The sequence below is a fragment of the Seriola aureovittata genome, chromosome 23 (genome assembly GCF_021018895.1).
Source record: "Seriola aureovittata isolate HTS-2021-v1 ecotype China chromosome 23, ASM2101889v1, whole genome shotgun sequence".
NCBI lineage: Eukaryota > Metazoa > Chordata > Actinopteri > Carangiformes > Carangidae > Seriola > Seriola aureovittata.
Genome location: NC_079386.1, coordinates 7910664 through 7933780, shown reverse-complemented (window position 1 = coordinate 7933780; position 23117 = coordinate 7910664). Strand labels below are relative to the sequence as shown.

Below are 23117 nucleotides of genomic sequence, written 5' to 3'. Positions count from 1 at the left end.
CAATGGGGCAGGGGCAGTGGGGGATAGACAGGGTGATGATAACCAAGCAAGTTTTTCCGGTGAGGAGGGAAGGACAATTGACTGAAGCAATGTAGTGAATTAGCTCTATTAAACAAGTCTTTTTCACTTATAACTAACGTCAAAAGATTTTGGTCCTGTAGATGAGGAAAGCAGTGAAATTGGAGAGTCCTAAGATAAGAGACTTTTCTTAGACTTGCTCCGGATTACACGTTGAAAGCCTCATATTAACAACCCCCCCCCCCCACCCCCCACCCCCCACCCACCACCACCACCACCACCACAAGTCTGCACAAAGAGGCTTGGACAGACCACCTGCCCCTTAGGAAAATGCGGTCAGCAAAACAGACTGGGCACAGGCACCAATGGGATGCTCTGATAGTAAATAGTGAATCAATGAGGCTCTTAAAACAGCTGAGTAAATCTATTCCAAAAAAGAAATGGTCTGCCTCAGAGTTACAGCACAAAAGCAAGACTGTTCAAAGATAACATGGGAGAGACCATTTTGGTGAAAAACGGGCTGGATGGGAATAATCATTTTAGCAGTAGCAGCTCTAAAGAGATTAATGAATTGATAATCCACAGGCAAGACTGATCACTAAGTGCTGGAGCTGATTAGGCACGAGCGCACAGTGTGAAAGTGAGACCCTACTTTCACTGGTGGTCCATATAAATATATAGTGCAGCCAGAAATACTGAGGTAGTAAGTCCAAACAACCACCCAAAACTTAAAAAAAGTAATTTTGAAGAGACCTGAAAAGTTACATTCATCGTATTCAACTGGATAAGTTTCCATGCATCCATTCATTTATGGGTTCTACTGTACCTTGTGTTATTTGTGCTGTATTATTGTATTAAATTGGAATATACAATACATGTATTTATTCTTTTGGAATATTTTATTATTGTAAACATACAGTGGACCGATTGAAAGAACAACATTGCCGTCATTAGAACCACGCTGCTATTATGGCTAAAAACTATGTGTAACTTCCCAGAAGAAACTATAGAAGACATAACCTCAGTGTCATGTCTTACATAGGTTTACTCAGGTAGCTGCAGTTATTATAAATCATGTAAATAACAAGTGAAACAGTGGTCTCCAACCAATTTTGCAGAGATTTGTTCTGGATTTTGTGAGGCAATTAATAGTCACAACACTTGACTCAACATTTAAAACTGCAGAAAATAAATCTTTTTCCATCAATTGCTCACTTAAAAACCCAGTAAACACTGTCTGGAGCTTATAAAACATGGCGGACTCATCTTTAATCTGTTGGAGAGAGGAGGTATAGTGTATTTTAGCCAAGGTAAGTTTGAGTGTGTGCGCAAGACTTTGTCAGGATGCTAAACCTGGAATAATTAAAACCTTGATTGTTTCCATGTAACTTTTATATCATCAGTAAACACATGAAGTTCAGCAGAAACTAAAGAACAGAACATTTCACGTCAATATTTTACGTTTGGCTGAAAGCTGTTAAGCTACGTTGAGTATTAAAGTAGAATACATTATCTTAAATAGATTTCTCTGCTAGGGTCATGAGCTTAGCTGAAGTAAAAATCCAATCAGTCTTTGCCTTTTGTGACCTTATAGCATTTAACCAGTGCAGGACAATGCTACGGAAGGACAAACAGGACAAAAGAGTTGTATTGATCTGTTCGCTACATCCCTCATTTCACATGACTAAAAGCAGGAGAAACAGCATATGCAGTGTGTCCTTATGACCTTTGGTAGATGACTATGGTGTTTAATATTTCATGGCTTTACATCCATGAGATGCGGCCACAAAGCAATGATCAGACTGGTGCACTGGAGGAGCAGAGGGTTGTTTTGTGCAGCTGATTTTGTGTGATGGTTTCAATGGTTCAAGCAAACAACAACTTGACACTGAGGCATATTTTCTTTGCATATTATCTGTCATTGAGGAGTCTGATGTGAAGGAGAACAGCATTGATACAGGATGTGTGCTGCATTATAAGGTTAATCCTCGCCAACAGCTCCACAGATGGGCTGACCTGCTGGGCTGCAGGGATGAGTTTTTGGAGGGGGAAGAAGTTGAAAATCATCGCTGCCTGTCTGGTTACGACAAGTAGGAGGGAGGAATGAGTGAGCTTCAGCAAAAACCCCACAACTGAAAAAAAAAAAAAAAAAGTTGAAAAATGTTTCATGCTCTGATGTCATTAGGAAGGCGAAAGCAGAGCTGTAATCCTATTTTAATCGCAGTGGATTTATTAAACAGGAGCAGCAGGTTTAAATCTCAGCAGATTACACAGAAGGCCCAAGGAGATGTGGAGAGGGGGGGTTGGAGAGGCTTGCATAATCGAGTGCACTTAAGGTGATATGGTTCATCTTTGACTAGTCAGGACTGAGTGAGAGGGAGGGGACGTGGGCATCAGAGGCATCCTCAAAGTGTAAAGAGTAAAGGCTAACCATCGTAAATGTATTGGTCTAAATTTAACGTTACATTGAGATATGGTTTTATTAATCTTAATAATTACTTTTGACAAGATTAAGACAGAGTGCCTGCAGATGTTACTAATTATTTGGATGTGAGTGCATGTGCCTCAGTGTCCCTTGGAGTTGGTACAAATCTCCTTGGCACCCTTTGTAAGAAACCTCTCATGAAGAACAGGTTAATCCCGGGTCACATCACATCTGGACTTAATCAAATCAATCCTTTAACAGATCATGTAGAACAAGATTCAACCTGTGGAGGTCACCAGTAATAAAAAGTTTCTAGTTGAAAGAAACATTGACATTTTGTGTGAGGGGGGAGTGAGGGCTATTCTAATACTTGTCACAAACTGACATAAAAAATGACCAATGCTTTCTGCTGTGAACTCCAGGTACCACAATGAATTCTGGCTCGTGTGCGTAACTTGCTATGTAAAACAAACTTGGAATATGTATCTCTCACATATAATCTAGACAAAACCTAAGACTTTTGTCTCTCTCAAAACCAAAAATCTAATGACTATAGTGCCATTTGTAAAACATGACACTTATTGTAAACACGTAGAATTTCAAACATCAGATTTGTTAGTTTAATGATTACACAACATTTCTATGGGTATTGATTAAACACAGTGCAAACATAATTAACTTCTTATTGTAAAGGAAAAACCAAACCCAGCCCATGAGGACTGACTAAGTAAAGCATAAAACTAGACAGTTAGTTTCATGCCATTAAAACGGATGTGTAATGTGCCAACACACTGTACAGGGCCTTGTGTTGTCACTGAACTTTGCGTTCGCCAAATGCTTCATCTAAAAGGTTGCCAAGCTCACCATCTGTTGGCTGAGCTTGGCAAATGTCTGTTTGTGACACAGCAACTCTTTGATTGGGAGACATTTTTAGCTATTTCGCTCTCATTTTAACAGATTGAGTGTGTAGGCTGCAGATTCTAGTAACTGGATATTGTTTGTCAGCATGCATTGCATGGACTTTTTGTTTCATAAAGAAACATTCAAAAGGCACTGGCGCACTCCATGTAGATTCATAGGGGTGATCAGTTGGATTGTTAGAAAAACACTTATCTGAATAAATGATTAAATTATTGTTATTACTACACTTTTTCGATGACTTAATTATGGACGTTTTTGGAAAAGAAACACTAGGGTGGTGATACTAAAAAATAAAAATATTGAAAACATTTTTGCAAGAATTCAGAAGGATTTAGAGGAATGATAAAAATGTTTGTGCTGCTTTAAATCATGGGTTTTGGTGTTCAACTTTACATTTGGCTAAACCTAAAAATAGAAATATCACTACATTTCTCGTCGACATGATTTTTTTGATGGTTTTTACATTATTATTTTTGTAGATAACCGCATCTTTAGTAAATGCAGTTCCAGTGCAATTCACACTGAAAATTTCTAGCCCCCTCACCCTGTACAGAAACAAAACACAAACATAATTTTAAGTGAGCTCTTACATTAGTAGTATGTAAGATTTGTCAAACTGTGTCAGTTAAATTCACTTAGCTCGAAATGGGCAGAACAAGTTATGTGCATGCACATGCATTCACCACAGTTAAAAGATCTCTTGCAAATAAAAAAAACAAAAGGTTTTTTTTTTAAAGAATTATGTTTACATTTACATTATTTTGGGGCAATCATTTGCATAAAAGGTATGTTCAGTGTAGTATAATTTGATATTTGCACTATGGTCCAATGATTGAGAACAGAATTCATACTCTGTGCAATCCTGTAACCTCTCAGCTATCTACACCACTGCTGCCATCTACTGGACAACATATGTATCGTCTTTAAAAATGTATAACTTGGTTTTGGTCACTGCCACTCCTCCTTGCTTGTAGAAATGGGTGGGACTCAGTTGAGGATTAGGCAGCATGAACTCCTTTTCATGTTGAATATATTGACTTGTCAGGCAGGAAAAACACAGGTGCAACTAATTACTTTAATTGTGACTGTTTCATTCAGTTGTGCCAGGGCATGTAGTAGGACAACAAGTACAACAGGGCTCTGGAACTTATAAATGTAAAGGGGAGGCAGCCTTTGTAAACATAATTGATTACACCTGTGTTTTTCCTGCTGGGAATCCTGCTCAGATTTTCACTGACGAGTCACCAGAAAAAAAATAAAAATAAACAGGGTTTGGTGTGTATGTCTAACTTCAGATTCAATAGGCCATCCATTTATCTGATAAAAGTGTCATCTTTACTGCAAAGGTACTTTTATACAAATGAGGTTAAACCAACCAGAAAGCGACATTTATGGGACATCAAAGAGTTGTCCTGACCTGCACTCCTTTTATCATTTTGAAAACAGTTGAATCATGGTGGATGTGGGCCTTGACCTAATCAACATAAAAAAAACTTCAAAGTGGAAAAAGCCGCGAACAGCATTACTGTACAGTGTATTTTGGAAATTTAGAGGCGATTTAATTTAATATTGGACATATTTAGGTTACTATATTTGCCAATTGTGAGAGTATGTCCATTGTTGAGTGGGTATGTACCATCTTATTCAGTTTTATTTTGTTCTATATCATTTTTTATACTTTACTCGTCACATTTGTTAATTGTTTCAGATAAAATAATCTTTGTTGAACTCCTGGTAAGGAAACTCTTAGTTCAAAATTAAAGTAAGTTGTTGGCTAAAGCAACTTAAAGAGCAATTCATAAATCTTAGTTTCTACTTAACAACTTGTAGCCATAGATGTATTATAAGTTCTTATAATACATTATAAGTTCTTATAATACATACATGATTGTAGCATGTTACCTCAGCATTGGTGTGTAGTAAAAGCCAAACGCCAGCAGGGGGCAGAATAGGCAGGAGTAGCAGTGAACAGCCGGTATGGAGGAACTTTAACCTTCATCATCAGCCTCGCTCCTTCCTCTTCCGGTTACGGCGACAGCAGGTATGGCGGCTCCTGCTTTCCTCCGAAACATTATGGTTTAATAATCCACTGCAATCCTAGGTTTTAGAGTCAAATGTTTTCTATTTAAAGGAAAGACACTACTAATATCAAGTCTTTGATTCCAATAATGTGATAATTGCCGTAGTAAGTGGGTTTTGTGGGACATTTTAAACATGCCGTCCCTTGGTCTCTAAAAGGCCGGTGTCTAAATACTGATAGGACTAATAAAATGGCCGTAGCTAACGACTAATAGATAGTTGTTGTCTTTCAACATTCAGTTAAACTGTAGACAATATTTCCATGAAATAACACGGTTGGGCAACTTAAGTTGGCCAATGTTTTGATGAGTTATATTGAGGCTAGTCTCCAACATCTCAAGCCGTAACATCGGTAGCATGGCTAGCAGAGTTAGCATCCGAGCATCATGTTCCAAATTTAACTGAGTATTTTGTCTGTTTGTAGCTTCAAGATGGTGCAGCGCCTGACTTACCGTCGTAGGTTGTCCTACAACACCGCCTCCAACAAGACCAGACTGTAAGTGAGCTTTCTTTAGAAACTCTTATGCTGTCTGCTTGTGAAGTTGGACACAACATTGCAATTTGAAAATATCAACCAGCTGTGTAATTGTCACATTTTGCCTTGTTTCCCGCGCTGTCCTGCAGGTCCCGGACGCCTGGTAACCGTATCGTGTACCTGTACACCAAGAAGGTTGGCAAAGCCCCCAAGTCAGCATGTGGCATCTGCCCAGGAAGACTGCGTGGAGTAAGTATAACCGTTGTGTTTTGGTGAAGGGTCCTTGTTTTGCCCATCATGGTGTAGATGTGAGGCCTCTATAGCATTGGTGTGTTTTTGAGGTGTGTGTCGCTTTTCTGCTCTGCCTAAATACCTGCATCAGTCAGCTTTACTAGTGCTGGATATGACATGATGGTTGTTCTTTTTAGACTACAACTCCAGTAAAACTATCTACTGCAAAAATATGGGTGACCCTGCCACAACATGTAAAGATACTGGTTCCTGTTTGAATTGCTGTTCCAGTCTTGACCCAGTCCCTCTGATTTGTCTGGGAAGTTGCTATTAACTGTCAGCAAGATGTAAAATGGAAGTGTTGTTGATCATTTGCACATGGAACCAGAAGAATCAACATTTAACTGTTGTTTGCATGATTTGAACCCTCCAAACTAGATTATGGACACAAACCTCATAGAAGGATCTATGTGATGTCTTCTGTAGCTTCCTTGAATTTGTGTCATTGTATCTTTAATGATACAAGCTGGAGTAAATTTAATACTTAATGCTTTGCTAGCATTCTGGGCGTTTGGCAACAGTTATGACTGTCGATGCTGAATGTAATGTTAGGTGAAATTCTAATTCACACGCTTTTGATTGAAACAGTCATTCTCCCAGGACTGGGATTTTTAGTAAACTTAAGTTATTTATACTTACTGAACATGAGCTGAAATTTAGGGATTGATTTGAATTAATTTGGGAAAAGTTAACAAGAGTTGTGATATGAATTGAAAAGAGTGAATCAAGTGGCTGGAGGGACCCATGTGTGGCAGTTTGTGATCCAGTCAAAAGCTGTTGCATTAAAAGTTGGCTCTGGGAGAGGTCTCAAGACAAGCACTGCAGTGGAGAACAAGAACAAGTTCTCCCACCTCAATATGTGAATTCATCAGCTTCTAGTTTTTGCATACAAGTATACAATCTTGGTTGTCAAATCAGAATATAAGGAGGATGAGGAATTAAGATCCATCTCTAAACCCAAAGTTAGAGTAGTATTATACACCTGAAAGCAAAAGTGCACATCAAAGTAATAGACATTTTCTTAAGATCATAGTCAAAATATGATCAGTACAGTCTATCTAGGAACAATAGTATACAAATATGGTTCCACTGAAGTTGTGGTCTGAATTGTATGAAATCATCATACAGTTGTTGAACTATCATGGTTGTATAAATAAATGGAGCATATTTTTGTCACTACCTGTGGTGACAGAAGGCCTATCTCTTTCAGTGGCATGGCAAGTTGCTTAAATCTACAACCTCCAAGTTGCTTGTACAGTTTTTACTATGTGATTTGTTGCAAAAGCAGGGTAGTCAGTTATCCTTTGTACTTAGTAGCCTACAATCCAGAAGCTGGTTGTTTTTCAGCATACAGACTATCAAATTGCTTCACTGCTGTGAACGTGTGGGACAGTGTTTCTTTGTTCTCATCATGGCTGTGTTCTTTGTTTTACAGATAAGGGCTGTTAGACCTCAGGTTCTGATGAGACTCTCCAAGACCAAGAAGCACGTCAGCAGGGCCTACGGAGGCTCCATGTGCGCCAAGTGTGTGCGTGACAGGTAAGAGACGTATTTCTTTTTATGAACTGGCCCAAACTGAGAAGTCAGTAGATGAAGACTTTGCCTTGCTGACATTGACAGAAGTCATACAAACTTTATATTGAAAAGACAGAAAAGGGAATCAAATTGAGTGTTCAGGGATGCTGTTGATGCACGTTTTAAATGGTTGATGCATTTTGTCTAAACTGTCTCTTTTGCTTTTATCCTCAGGATCAAGCGTGCTTTCTTGATTGAGGAGCAGAAGATCGTCGTCAAGGTGCTCAAGGCACAGGCACAGAGCCAGAAATCTAAGTAAAATGTGTATTTGTATTGCCACAATAAAAAATGACAAACAAATCCATTTCTTGCTGTGATTTGTGATGCCTTGGTATACGTTACTGGGTTAATTTTTATCTATGAAAATCTTGCACATAAAATGGGACCATTGCAGTTGAATACCATAACTGCAAGTTGAAAATGGACAGGTATTTGAAGATGGTAAGATTATAACAAAATGATTGTTGAACTTTAAGAATTCAGCTTTACATTAGGGCAAACACAGTGCCTTTTGAATGGTATCAAATTCAAGAGCTTTCATCAAGTTCCGAAGGTGCATGACTGATTTAAAAGGTCATGTCTTTTTTAAATGGGGGACATGGTGTTGAATGTAGCTTTTCAGAGTGCTAAGATACTACAAATTAAAGTGGAGTTCTCATACATCATCCTATAACAAAATTTTATGCAGTGTTTTGCATTAGGATAAGCCACTCGCTAAATCTACAGCCTGGTGCAAAAGTAACATGGTAAATGTTACTTATTCCCATAGTGAAGCAGATAGTCATTAATCATCTGAACATCAGAGGCTACTTGAACCTAACTTTAGTTACTGACAAATGACAATTGACGCCTTAACAGTGTTATGAGACATTTACATGTACCACACTTGACCAAGTCAAAATTCATCAAAGTTAAACTGGGAACCCATCAAGGTGGTCACTCAAAGTGAGGACTGCCATAGTTAGAATGTAGCAAAGTGAAGACTGAAGTTACAAGGTTAAACTGAAGAGTTATTTTCTTAGATTTAATTACCTGTGTCTATATATTTGTCAGTGGGATTACACAAAAAATACTGAACCGACTTGCACCGAACTTGGTGGAGGGACAGGGCTTTAGCCAGGGAATAACCTATTACAGTTTGGGGCAGACACGGTTAATTTACAATCAATTATAATGTTTTTCCTCTGAAATTTGACCTGTGTTGTCTTAATTACTGTCGCTTTAATTTTACGTCAGATCAGACCGTACCAATGCTGTGCACCAAAATTTAAAAGATTCAAGCATCAACCTTGAAGCTAAGATAAAACACCAGGGAAATATTTTGCTAAAAATGGAACATCACATTAAAATCGCCGAATAAAATCTATGAGTAAAAATCGTCATTAGAAGCAACAGACTGTAGAAAAAAACATGTACTTCCGGGACACGTCAACGAAGTCGCTGCTCAGACGGAACTCAGTCAGCGGCAGCAGCTGTACAGTGGTGATAGGCACCATTTCCACAAACCATGGAGACTTTATACAGCATACCGTTTTCTGTGCTTGAATGTCCAAATATAAAGCTGAAGAAACCGTCATGGCTGCATATGCCGTCTGCTATGACTGTGTATGCGGTCGTTATTGTGTCCTACTTTCTCATCACAGGAGGTAAAAGAATCTGCTAAGCTAACAATTATGCCAGACGGCTAGCTGTATCAAGAGCTAAATTTATCAGCATATAATTTAATGTCAGTGCTCTTTCATGTACTGCTGAAATAATGTCAGATATTGTATGCTTTGGTTGAGTTTGTAAATTAGCTTTGGGAAAGCATGCACGTAAATAAAGTAGGAGAGGTGAGGCTAATTTTCCGGCTAAGCTAGTACCAGACACTAACTGAATGCATCTTTGTTGACACACAAAAGTGAATATTGTCTATCAGTAGTAGTTAAGATCAATTTCTAAAGTAGGTTTAGTAGTTTTGTTGTCTTTAAAATGATCAATTGGCTGTTTAATGAGCTCGCACACTGAGTGCACTTAAATTTGTGTTATGGTCTGATTGATAGCTAATTCAAACTATTTTGTTCACACTACAGGTATCATCTACGATGTTATTGTAGAGCCACCCAGTGTGGGTTCAATGACTGATGAACATGGACACCAGCGGCCAGTTGCCTTTTTGGCATACAGGTATGACAATCATAACATATCATTAACAGATTAAGCAATTTACAAGATCTCAACACACCTAAAGCAGAGAACTGATAAAGTAACATGGGATGTACAAGTAAAGCATAGGTAATGCAGCCACATTTGTTTTCCAGGGTAAATGGCCAGTACATCATGGAAGGGCTGGCCTCAAGTTTCCTCTTCACGATGGGAGGTCTGGGCTTTATAATCCTGGACCGCTCCAATGCACCAAACATTCCCAAACTCAACCGCTTCCTGTTGCTCTTCATTGGCTTTGTCAGTGTCCTCCTCAGCTTCTTCATGGCCAGAGTGTTCATGCGCATGAAGCTGCCGTAAGTCTGAACATGAAATTTGTCATTCAGTCATACCAGTCTGTCTTAGAAAATTGTCACCGTCTTTACAAATCTATCTTTTGTCTTTTCAGAGGATACCTCATGGGCTAAAGAGACAGACAGCCCACTTTAACAAACAGATTTGGATGGAGAGATGACATATGTGGGTGTAAGAAGATTTCAGCCAAAATTATGGTTAAACTATAATCAACAATCAGTAAGGACTGAAAGCACTGACCCTGAAGAAATTAGACCTGGCTGCACTGACAGTCTGACTGGCTGTGTCTCATTTGTGTTCAGTGACTTTCTTTCATCCTCTTTTCTCCAGTGTTCCAAACAAATTAGTGCAACAGATGCTTTGTCTCTTTAGCGGACCTTGGCACATGGACCCCTGGTACTGGCACATCATCATGACTAATTTTCTCATGTTTTCTTGACAAAACTAGGAAAACTGTAAAAAGTCAGCTATTTTTCAGTATACTGAACCTGGAGGAATTTTTTGACTTTCACTTCACTCAGTACTTTGCATCGGGTGAAATATGTCTGACACTGGAGAAGAAAACTGAAAGGAAGTTACTGGACACTATGGGGATTGAGCCATTGCTTTGAAATCACAATTAGCACTGTGTGAATCATGTAGGGGGGGTGTAATAATCTGAAAAATTGTCTGTTTTTGGTAAGGAGTCATTGAGAAAGCCTGTTGAACCTGCCACAGTTGCATTTTTGTACAAGGTTGTGAAATAAATCTTTCTTTTCAGAGCTCTTTGTTGTCATTTATCACAAACATTTTTAGCATCCATTTAACAGGTCTAACTACATGTAACTAGAACTAAACTGGGCAAGGAGTAACATGACTCCAGCTGTTGTAGGGGATATAGTTAATTTGTTCTATGGCGTCTTTGCATATGCAGTATTAGGGAAATGTGGACTCCACATAAGCAATGTATTTTGCTGTCCAGGAGGTGGCGTCATAGATCCACCAAGTCCACTAACATTGGAAAGAGAGAGCCTCAACATCTCAGCTTTTTCATATCAATGTTTTATAGAGCTAAATCATTCATAGATATTAGTCCTGAGTGCAGAACTTACTGGGTTCCTATGATTACTGCGTTTTAAGTGAGTGCCACAGATTGTAGGGTTGTTCAAAGTTCACATTAGAAATGACTGGAATTCTCTAGTCTGCCTTTTTCGTTTAAAATTTTGAATTCAGATCCACTGCATAGTTGTTACTATTTGGCTCAGCACTGCATGTAGTAAAAAACACCATCTGATGACCAAAGGTAATGGGATGTGGCACCTCTTAAACCTGTATTCTCGAGGTGGGGTGTGGGGGGTATCCTTCTCTATTGTGAATGATAAAAAAAATTAGTTTTCTGGCTGTGTGGCGATAGACATTAAAAAAAACAGTATAAAATAGCTCAATACCATAATAAGAGATAGCTCTGGGAACCATTACTCACGTTATTTGCATTCTGTTTCCAGATAATGCTACAAATCATTCGAGGCAGTTTTATATACTGCTTGATAGGAAGACATTACTCATTCCTTCTATGAAGTTCCTCCCACTCATCAGGTTCTCGAGGGCAAAACAGACGAGTATGAGGAAAAAACAAGGCTTAATGCATTTAAGTCCAAATATGGACACTAGACCTTCATTAAAGCAAAAAAGAAATCCAAGGCTCATGCACCTGTGCTCTGCCATGCAAGTACACATGGGAAATGCAGTTCACAGCTGTAGATTCAAATGCTGTTCAACAGAAGCACCACATATCACAAAATTTAGGATTGAGCAATGCAGAAAGCCAATGGCAAATTGTAGTTAGTGAATTACATCATATGGATGTGATAATATTGAAAGGGAAATATTACACAGCCACCAGGAAAGCAATTATAACGTGCAGTATCTGCAGGCCTCAAATACATCAAGTCCATTGTTCCTGTCAAAATACACATTTAAATCCACAGACTGTCTGGAGCCTAAATAGTATATCCAAAAAGTTTAGTTTGAAGTCTTTCTAATACTAAAACTATTCATCATTACTAAAGCAGCCACAGCTGCACTTCTCTTCTTCAGTGGAAAATAATCTCATCATATTGTTATCGGTGGCTTTTGAATTTATGTACAAGGTATTCAGTTTCCTATATTTTTCATGCAAGTACAAACCTTCAATGAAAAAAAGTAAAGAAAAATAAATAAATAACTCGAACATTAAAATTAGTGTAGAGTGTTTTGGGTGGCACTTCCTCCCCACTGAATTTGTTGAGTGGGTCACTTGCCTCTTATCAGCTCCCCTCCACATTCTGGAGAATAGCCTCAGACTTTGGCTAATCCTGAGCCTCCTGAGACTGAAGAAGACCATGATCTTTCATGAACACTAAAGACAGACTATTTCACATTTCTTTTTCTTTGGGCAGCACGGAAACGGCCGTTAAGAAAGAACATGGGAGCTTTGGTAAATAAATGCAGACTTGTCAAACAGAGTCCATGTTTGTTTGGCTGAGGCAGAGTAGAATGGCTAGTTTTCACTTTCAAGTATATTCCACATGCACTCAGTCAAGCTGACCCTCCTAGAAAGCAGAAGTCAGGGTTACAATTTCCCCTGTGGATCAATGAAGTTTCACATACGGTATTTTATTTAATACAGAGTGACCGATTCTCCACAGAACATGCAACGGTCTATACAGATATTCCAGACTTTCAAAAACAGCAATCAGTGTTCAGTAATTAAAGCTGTATTTTAATGCAAAAGCCACATTAAGACACCATTGCATGTTTCATATACATATATACATTTTGATTTAGTAAAACCATAATTCCCTGATAATCATGGCCATGTGAATATTGGCAAAAATGAAAACAAAAAACACCTCATGTAGTATCGTAACTTGCACAATTAAGGAAAGTTTTTGCACTACAGTAAGACTATATTAGACATGCTATGCTAAACAAGTGGCTTCATCCCTTTGTTTAATTAAAAATAATACCTGAGAAGACACTGCAATCTCATAGACATACAGTACATTATTATTATCATCATCATTATTAGGTTAAATGCTAAGGCACTTATTCCCCAGAATTCTGCTACCTCCAAAATGTATTTCTTTTATCAGTTCTTTAACTATGTAAAAGATACAGTGTTGAGTTCACAAGAAGCTTTATGTCGTGAGGGGTTTGGTTTGTTGACTGCTTCCTCTGCTCTGTACTAAACCACTGTGATACTGGTGTCCATTTTCATCAGTCGGCAGCTTGAGATACAATCATGAACAGATAAAGTTGAGATTAAAAATCAATGAAGCTGAAAAAAATTTGGAAATTTAGAGAGCTCTTTTGTACTTTTTGTATAAAAAAACAGCTATTTAGGTTCTGTCCGCATGCAAAGATGTGATAATATTTGACAGATGTTTTACCCCCCCCCCCAAAAAAAAGACAGCGTAGGCTACTCTATGGGACAGGATAGAAAGTCTGTTTTGATGTGCAGCAAAGTCACACTTACCTTTCTTTTACTGCATTCATTCTCTGGATTCACTGTGTTGGGCAATTTCAAGCCTAATGCTTCCTCAAGTTCTGGAAACACAGACACAATAACACACATGATTAAGAGCTCTTTCAGTGATAGTAGGCTAAGATTACACACCTTGGTCTTTTTAAATGATGTACAAGCCAGAAAGATGACGACATGTTCTAGAAACACCGTCCTAGACAACACCACAGAGAGAAAAAAAAAAATGAATAGGGAAATGTTAAGTACCCGTGAGAATGTGGTCCATTTTCTCCACCACCAGGTCAGCGTCGTCCGTAGTGAAGCACATGGGGGGTTTAAATTTGAGCACATTGCGATGTGGTCCATCAGCACTAAGAAGGATGTGCTGTTGCTTCAGCCTGGCACAAAATATAAATTATTTTGCACTCTATAGCTGTGTATAAGTTTAAATAAAGAAGCTGAGTAACTTAAAATGCCCCTTTTCCCAGCAGATATTTTGTCATAGCAGGAAAAGCACAGGTGGAACTAATGACACTAACGATGGCTCTGTTCTGTCCAGTGAGCCGCACAGCGGCAGGCAGGCCTCAATGGAGGCATCCTTAATAAGTGATATTAATTACACCTGTGCTTTCCCTGCCGTCGCAAAATATCTTAACATGAATTTTTTTGAGTTGATATTTTGCCTTAATCAAATGTCAGGTATCGATAAGTCAGCATTATCTGTCATACTAAGATGGGAGTTCTGTTATAATAATATTCTGTAAAATCTTGAGGTAATTCTTTTTGTGAATGGTGTCTCTTTCTTTTATCATTATGTCTATTTTTGAATGCATAATGCAGGGGACCCACTGTTGTGATTTCATTAATACCAGACTGGAAGAACTGATCAATTAGTAATTATAAAGTTTAACTGAGATCGTTTGAGGTCATGATAATAATTACAAATGGCGTAATATGCAGCATATTGATTTCAAAGGCTGCATATGAAAGGGCTTGTGTAATTGAAATATCATTAATAGATTAAGAGGAGGAGGCGGTAATGAGCTCTCACTCTCATATGTTACACACAAAAGTGTGTGTGATGCAGTTTTTAACTATCTCACTTTATTATATGATAAGCCCTCTGTGAGATATGAGATTAGTGTTTTTCAAAGCTATTGTAACTTTGTGTCTGGGATGTCGCCTGTTTGTAGTAAAACATAACTGTGGAAGCATGATTGCAGTTTTCACCAGAGGACAGAGAATTGTACTTTTTTGATGACTAACAAGATATCCAACTTTAATCTGAGCTCTTTCTGTCACACTTATACTTACTTATATATGACTTCTTGAGCCTCTGCTGTAGCAGGAGTGAGCTTCGACCTGTCCCTCACAAGCTCCACCCCAACAAAGAGGCCACAACCCCTGCATGATGTGACACCATTTGATTTAATGAATCATATACACATCTGCTTACGTCTCAGAAATAATATACTTGCGCAGGAAGTGATCTGACATCATGAGAAGTGTTTTATGTTAAAAATCAACCACTTTATCATTGTAATGTTTATCTTTAGAATACAATGGCAACCGTGAGTCCAAGGTAAATATGTTGCAGACTTGTCCACAATGTTTAACTGACAGTGACGGGGGAGTGCAGTGCAATGCCTCACAGGAAGAACAGCTGAAGCCAGAAATACTGTCAAGTTACTGAATTACATGTCGGACCAGGATTTAAAGGATCACGATTTAAAAATATTCTGGTATTAAAAACTCTGGTCAGAAAATAATCAGCAGCCTTCGGGATCAGCTTTACAGGATATACACAAACCCAATCAGCTGTTGCTCATACTGTACCCGTGCGTGTTTGCGTGCCTGCGTCTTTGCCTACCTGATATCTCCGACCAGTGGATGCTTCTCTTTCTGCTTTTCCAGCAGATTGGTCAGGTATCGCCCCACACGCAGCGCATTACCCTGGAGATCCTCTTTCACAATCACATCCAGGACGGCCAGTCCGATGGCACATGACACTGGGTTACCGCCAAACTGAGAAATTAAAAACCCCACACAGAGAGGAAAGTTTACACCAAGGTTAGGTTCACACTGCTGAGGAAATCTGCTGCTGGATGACTGGGAGATTATATATGCTGAGAACAGGACCGCAAAGCAGTTTGAGTCATAAAATATATTACAAACTTCCATTATCATAGTGTTTTTTTTGTGTTTGACTGATAAAAGACAAATACTTTTCTCAAACACACTCAACTACTGTATCTTGTGTGACTGGAAAAGATCCAAACTGCAACAACATTCAGTATGACAAGAGAGATTTTTCTTTCACAGGAAATAACTGTAATCTGAGACTGTCAATGAAAAATAAATCTGGCTTGAATGTTTTTTTTTCACCCATAATGTGGAAAACAGATGTGTTGATACGCTTTGCAAATATGGACTGGAACTCTATGTCAAGGATGAGGTCAGGTCAGTGCCATTTCTGGTCAACTTGGGAGACAAAGCAAAGATCACATGTGTCCTCTGTTGTCTGCCTCAGTTATTTGCCAATTCTTATAATTCTTTTAAATAATCATTAAAAAAAATTAATTGTATTACTTACATCAAACTTATACATTTTAATCTTGTGCTCTTACTGTATTGAAATACTCCATTCCAGTTGACATGAAGGCCTCTGCCACCTCTCTGGTCGTCACCACACATGACATGGGGTGACCGTTGCCTATAGGTTTTCCCATGGTGACAATGTCGGGCACAAAGTCCTCTCCCTGAAGCTGGAAGGCCCAAAAGTGGGTGCCAACACGCCCAAAGCCCACTTGGACCTCATCGGCGATGAAAACGCCACCTGCCTTACGGACATGTCTGTGCAGGGGCAGGAAAATCCATGGGTGTGGAGGCAGACTCAGGGATTCACTCATGTAATCAGACACTCAAATAAATACAACAGTACAAGACACAACAAATTTGTCTATAAAGTAGCGTTGCCAAAGGCCATCTTATCTTATTTTAAATACATTAATCATCAAATGCATTCTGGTGCACCTGCTAGAATTAGTACATTTCAGTGTGTACTCCATGTTTTGTAGGATTCAAAATCATCTACATGTTGAAGATACTTTGCAGTCAATTAATCCTTTCAGAATGAAACCTGAACATATTTTGTGTTTGCAAACTGATTCTGAACAGTAAATAACTTCTAAAATTTACTTTGAGGCACTAAGTATGAACATGAATGAATCTCTGCAGCCTCTTGGGTACGTACTCTGCCACTTGCTGGAAGTAGCCCACAGGGGGAATGACCTGCCCACCACAACTCTGCAGTGACTCAGCAATAAAAGCAGCAATCTGTGCAAGAGAAAAACACACCAGTTCTATCAGTCTGAAGCCAGACTGATAAAGTGGAAAAGAGGAGGAGTCCTGGCATCTATGACTTGTGCAATGCTTGGCCAGAAAGTCACCGTAGATCACTGTAGCGAAAAATGAAAATTTCTTGGCAGTGCATTCACTTGAAAAAAGTAAACAGTTGTATAATTTATAAGATCAGCAGGGTGCAATATATAATAACATACATGTATCTCTCCATGTGTTACTATACTCTATACAAAATGCTGGTCTCGTCCTGTAGAAGCTTATCTGCACAAACATCCATTACAAACTGCTTCATGTATTCTGTATGATCTCTGGGCTCACAACACGTCCCTCTCACCACTGGATGCATGGACATACCCTCGGGTTGTGCTTTTAAACATTGGATTAAAGGTGGACAAGTTTGGACACAGAGAGTCCGCTACACATGTTCTTGTGATCTGGGATTTGACCCTAAAAGACACAGTCCTTGGCCTGAACCTGAGAATTATGAGAAAAAGTGAAAGAGGAGAGAAAAGGGGGGGAAAGGAAAAGGTGGAAAATCAAATGAGCACCCAGAAATAAAAGTAATAAATAAAAGGGAGTAACAAGGAAACTACCATTGGACATTTGTGTGTGTGTGTGTGTGTACATATACATATATATATATATATATATATATATAAATATATATATATATGTAAATAACAAACTGCCATGTTGCTGTCATACTTGAATAAATTTGACCTTTAAAATCTTTTCCTATTTTTTTTAGTTTTTTTCTAGTCTGAAAAGCACTTGAAGAACCACACCACAGTTTGGGGATATTAAATGAAGCAACACAAACTGTAGTACAGTAGAAATCTCAATCCTATGCGCATGCTAACACATTAGCATACCAGTTTTATAACACTGCATAAGACTTTTTGTTATCCAGGGCCTCTCCCTACAAAAGAAAATGAATTATCCTTAAAAAAAAACCAAAAAAGACAACTAAGCAATCTGTAGCCATATGATAAACACATCCCTGAGGTTATCGTTGCAACATTAGGTTGACCTTGTGTCGAGTGACATCTGATAACACAACAATACTGACGCAAACTGTACCTTGCCTCCTTTCTTGTGGACTTTGTTTATTATATCTTTGACTTCATCTGCATATGCTGTTGCAGGATCAGGATGGTCTGCTCTGTATTTGCCTCTGTACACATCTGGGCTCGGGGCCTGTTTAGGAGGCAAGAATTTGAGATGATTACTAAAGCAGATTCAAGGAAACAAGGTTGCATCCCAATCCTATAGTGTGCAGTGGGTTCACAACGAAAAATGGACCAATAACATTAAAAAGGGTCAGTGCTCAAGTAAAATTAATCCTGATATTTAACTGTAGTTTTGATGCACTCGAAAATGCACTGCATGAGGGAAACAGAGGAGCTAATTACAGCTGGATGGCTCCAGCAACACAACAACAAAATAAGTCATTTGAACCAACTGCTTTGATACATTTCCAGATTTTATATATATTGTAGTTTTACAAAGTATGACTGACTGTTGGCACACACCTTTCCTGCTAATAAACTGTTACGGTAAGTACAATAAATTCTTGAAAACTCCAAACAGTCTAGGATCATTACACAGTATGTACCATGGTAACACAGTATATTTTCCGTGGCCTTTAGTAAGAAGATGTTGTTTTGGGTCGATTTTGATTAGAACATGCAAAACTTTTGTTGTGACTTAGCGTTCTACGTAATTAAATGCAAAATGTTACCAGCCTAATATTTGTCTCAGAGCACAGTATGGTCCAAAAGTCTCAGACCACTTTCAGACTTTTGGGCCTCACTGTATTCGATTGTTCTCACGTGCTGTTCTATGAAATGAATCACATATGAAAGTAACAGATCTTCCTCTAACTGATCTGTCCACCATATGTTGAAACATTTGGCTACACTTGTCCACCCAGGCTTGTATGCATCTGGAGATTTATGTGAACATATGTGATGAACAGCCATAGCTGTTTTAGGAGCTTAATGTATGAGAGCAAGAATTGTATTATCTTTTTGTGAAGAGGCGAGCAAAGACCTCAATGACCAGCATCTGAAACGCAGCTTGATTCCTTTATCGTCTACGATCATGAATAAAATATGCAAGCGGGCGACCTTCCCCGCCTTTGGCATGTAACACTAGAGCTGGGTATTCCTCAAGTTGCCATGTCAAACTACACCAATGGTGATGATGAAGGAACAGAATCACACAATACAATGCAGTGAGGGCTCTGGATATACAGTAGAATTTTTTTTAGCTTCTCCTGTCACAGGTTTTCATTCACTCCAGAGTTTCTATGGTTTTCTCAAATGAGCTTATGATGGCAAAACATCTTCAAATGTGTCCTTTTGAAATAATGGCAAAAGTGTCAAGACACAGTGAATACTGACATTGCAGCATATGATTATTAATGCTACAGATTCAACAAAGGTGCTGGGAAAGAAGAACAAGAATCTGCGTCATCGCAGCTGACTTTATGAAAGCACGTTGGTGCACATTTGCTGTGGATCCAAGCCTTAAACATCCTGTTTAGATAGAACTGCACGGACTGTGCAGGTAGTTCTGTGCGTCACATTTTTCAACTAAAAAGAACAGAAACTATCACGGTGGTGCAGTAGCTGCTGGTGCTTTTTTTGAGATGCTCCTCCTACACATCACTGTAGGATGGGGCTGTTGGTTAATAATAACCTGCCTTTCTGCTGTCTTGCCGTTCCTATCTCTGTCCTCTGTGATTAAGGAAGTGCTTTCAGAGAGAAACTAAAACCTTTGCCTCTGACACCAACACTAAAATACCGCCCTTGAAGAGCACTTTGGTTACATCTTGCCCTGTTGAATTTTGTCGTAAAGAAGCACTTGTATTTCATACTTGTCTCTTACTGTCTCTCCTTTTATCCTTTTTACTTTTATCCACACATACACACTGATGTCCACGTGCGTGCAAGGTGTGAGGACTCCGTAGCCTGCCAAAGCCCAGTAGAGCAAGTAGAGTCATGGTGTTTTAATAGTGTGCAGACGGGGAGAGACAAAGCACTCACCACATGGACAAATTGATTCTGCTCAGCATCTGACAGCTGGTGGAACTTATACGGACTGATGTCAATGAGCGATGAGACGTGGCCGTGGTACGCACTGCAAACAAAGAAAACACAGGTCATGCACCACATCAGTCAGTTCTCTCAATTGCAATATAATCTGGACAATTAACATCACTATTAAAACATTGATAAATGGTGACAGAGCTATGAGTGTAACATAGAAAATCACTAAATAAAAGGACTTTAACCTCATTATTACTTACATACTTTCATTTTGCTCGTCTGGCACAGCACCAGGTGTTTTCGAACAATGAGCACTTACTTCTCCAATGTGATGATGTCTTTGTGGCCACTGTACTGCCATGCTAGTCGAAGGGCCAGGTCGTTGGCCTCAGAACTGAAGTTCAAAGGGGCAAGGGTTACTTTGAGTTACTCAGTCACCACAAAATACACAGGTGAAGCCATGGATATCACTCACACGTCAGACACAGCTTCATGTTTTACTTTCCATAAGGGCATAGGAGGTGATTTTGGAAGTGCCGGTGCCTGGTGACCTTTGAAAACCTTTGCTTCGTGTTCTCAGGTTTATAACTTCTATCAAAGCATTTATTACCCTGTGACTAATTAAAACTGTCTGGTTATGAGTATATATGGATCATTATGTATAACATTATTACCCTAGATCAGATAATTCCCGTTCACACTGCACGACTGCAGTAAGTGGTGTGAATAAATAACCACCAGCCAGACTGGTCCGTTTGGATGACTTGCTGTCTGTGTCAAAACCAAGAATGCTCAATATGCAATAATTTATGCTATATTTCTTTTGTTTGGAGGTCTAGACACTAACTCTGGTTACTGATGTAGGGCGTTCACTTTTAGCTTTCAATGTGCTGTTAAGGTTTCTCATTTAGTATCAATATCAGACTTGAAAATCCAGATGAGTAGAAAGCTGTACCAGCTGTCTTTTCTATCTTAAAATATTAGTTGTTTTTCCCTGATAACAGTAAGCCTGATATCTATACATGCTTGAACTATACCCTTTTTTTTAACTTACAGTGCATTGTGCTTCAGAGCAACTTTTACTGCTCCTAGATAGTACACCTCAGTAACTCTTTCATTATCTGTACTGTGCCCGTAAGAACCCTCACCAATCCACACCCTAAAAACAAGTCTGGCTTATCTTCTTTCATGTTGTTTCTGTTGTTTGGGGAGTGTCAGAAAATGCAGACATACCCAGAGTTAACAAAGTAGCACACTGACAGCTTTTCAGGCAGTGTGGCCTGCAGCCTCTGGGCATAGACTACAAGGTTGTCATGCAAGAAACGTGAGTTGGTGTTAAGTAGTTCCATCTGCTGAGCTCCAGCCTTCACCACATCTGGGTGACAGTGGCCCACTGAGAAACGGAAGAGAGGATGCACACAGGATTAGAACTGGTCCTCATGGTTAGGGTTAACCAAAAACAGTCATTATAAGTATTCTGATTTTGATTTGTGGTGAAAAGAAAATATATACCACCACAACTGATATTAAAGGTATATAACGAGGCCATATGCTGAAATTAAAGTGTGTGACATTCTGTTTTACATTCCTGCCACAGTTAGCAAGTCGCCCAGCTTTAGTCATTTTAAATCAAGTTTTAATTACATGACAGCTCTGTAAAGCTGAATGGCAGTGTACCACAAATTAGCTTTGAGGAGGAGAAACATGTTTATTTTGTTCATAAGTTTCTCAGTTTTTCATGGAGGTGAAGAAACCTAACGTGCTAAATATTTTAGAGCATATGTGTGCATGTGTGTGTGTGTGTGTGTATATGAGTGTTTACCATGAGCCACATTGTTGATGCAATCCAAGTAGCTCTGCTCTTTTTCATCATACATGTACTGGCCTTTGGCTTGCACAATCTTGATAGGGTCATGGCTGAAGAAAATCTTACAGGATGGCCTGCAAAGGAGCTACAATTAACATTGGCATGTGTGTAGTGTGCCCTTCTCTCTGGTTTTTATGTTGCATAGTGGTAACACAATGATAAATACACATATAAATATAATAAATATACTTTTAAAAAACAGTACAGTGCACACAAGCAAACGATTGCTGGATCTTACAGATAAAGTAGGATATATCAAGTAAAAACGATTGAATTTACTGCGTAGCAGCCAATGTATTAACTAATCAAACATTAAACTACTAAGCTAATAAAAATATATAATCTAAATCATTTTTGGTTTGTTGTGGAACAAATTCTTGAAATTTCGACTATTCCATAACTGTGTCTGTAGAAAAAGTCTGGATAACAGACTTTCATGTAGTTTACAGGAGGACACTGTTTTCAGTAGAATAAAGTTATGGAGAAGCTAAGTTAACGACTGCCTTCTTCATTGGAAACTTTGTGGCGTAATATGTCAGTTATCTTACCCAATGTGCTTCTTCCTCAAGTCTAGCGTCTTCTTTTTCTCAAACCTTTCCAAAGACATCCTGACGTTGTCCAGCTGGAGAACGACGCGTACTTTCCTCCCCACTGACTGGGAGATGAACTACATGTGCTCCGGCAGAAATAACTGCTGCTTTATATTCACGCGCGCGCGCTCATGAGAAACACACACACACACACACACACACACACACACACACACACACACACACACACACACACACACACACACACACACACACACACACACACAGAAGAGGCTCGCGCAGTTCCTTCGTGCTGCCACCTAGGCGGCGTTTCCGTTTCACAGCTGTGACTGTTGTGCAGGTGCCTCGAGGACAGTCACGTGTCGAGATGGTTGCAGGTTGTTTCAACACCTGTTCTGCAGCTGTTTGAAAAATACATACTGTGTACTTTTAGTTTTGGAATTTCGGTGCATTTACCCAAAGACTGTTTTATAGTACCAGTATATATTACTAATAGACATTAATATATCTTGTCAACTA

The 23117-nt window shown here is 39.0% G+C and overlaps 3 protein-coding genes across 3 annotated transcripts; 2 read left to right on the top strand and 1 right to left on the bottom strand.

The window, feature by feature from the left end:
* The first annotated feature begins 5332 nt into the window (after nt 1-5332).
* On the top strand, nt 5333-8088 carry rpl34 (ribosomal protein L34). The gene is made up of 5 exons (XM_056369328.1): nt 5333-5405; nt 5868-5939; nt 6068-6167; nt 7645-7748; nt 7959-8088. The coding sequence occupies exons 2-5, from the start codon at nt 5875-5877 to the stop codon at nt 8041-8043; spliced, it is 354 nt and encodes a 117-aa protein (XP_056225303.1). The 5' UTR covers nt 5333-5405; nt 5868-5874; the 3' UTR covers nt 8044-8088.
* A 1136-nt stretch (nt 8089-9224) lies between these two features.
* ostc (oligosaccharyltransferase complex subunit) lies at nt 9225-11041 on the top strand. The gene is made up of 4 exons (XM_056369248.1): nt 9225-9430; nt 9857-9950; nt 10085-10282; nt 10375-11041. The coding sequence occupies exons 1-4, from the start codon at nt 9292-9294 to the stop codon at nt 10391-10393; spliced, it is 450 nt and encodes a 149-aa protein (XP_056225223.1). The 5' UTR covers nt 9225-9291; the 3' UTR covers nt 10394-11041.
* A 1958-nt stretch (nt 11042-12999) lies between these two features.
* On the bottom strand, nt 13000-22763 carry etnppl (ethanolamine-phosphate phospho-lyase). Its single transcript, XM_056368325.1, has 13 exons — nt 22596-22763; nt 22003-22121; nt 21414-21573; nt 20500-20574; nt 20178-20271; nt 18208-18324; nt 17018-17100; nt 16392-16617; nt 15635-15789; nt 15079-15168; nt 14032-14162; nt 13777-13847; nt 13000-13528 (listed from the first exon to the last, which is right to left on the bottom strand). Exons 1-13 carry the CDS (start codon nt 22652-22654, stop codon nt 13439-13441), a joined length of 1470 nt encoding a protein of 489 aa, XP_056224300.1. The 5' UTR covers nt 22655-22763; the 3' UTR covers nt 13000-13438.
* Between the last annotated feature and the right edge of the window lie 354 nt (nt 22764-23117).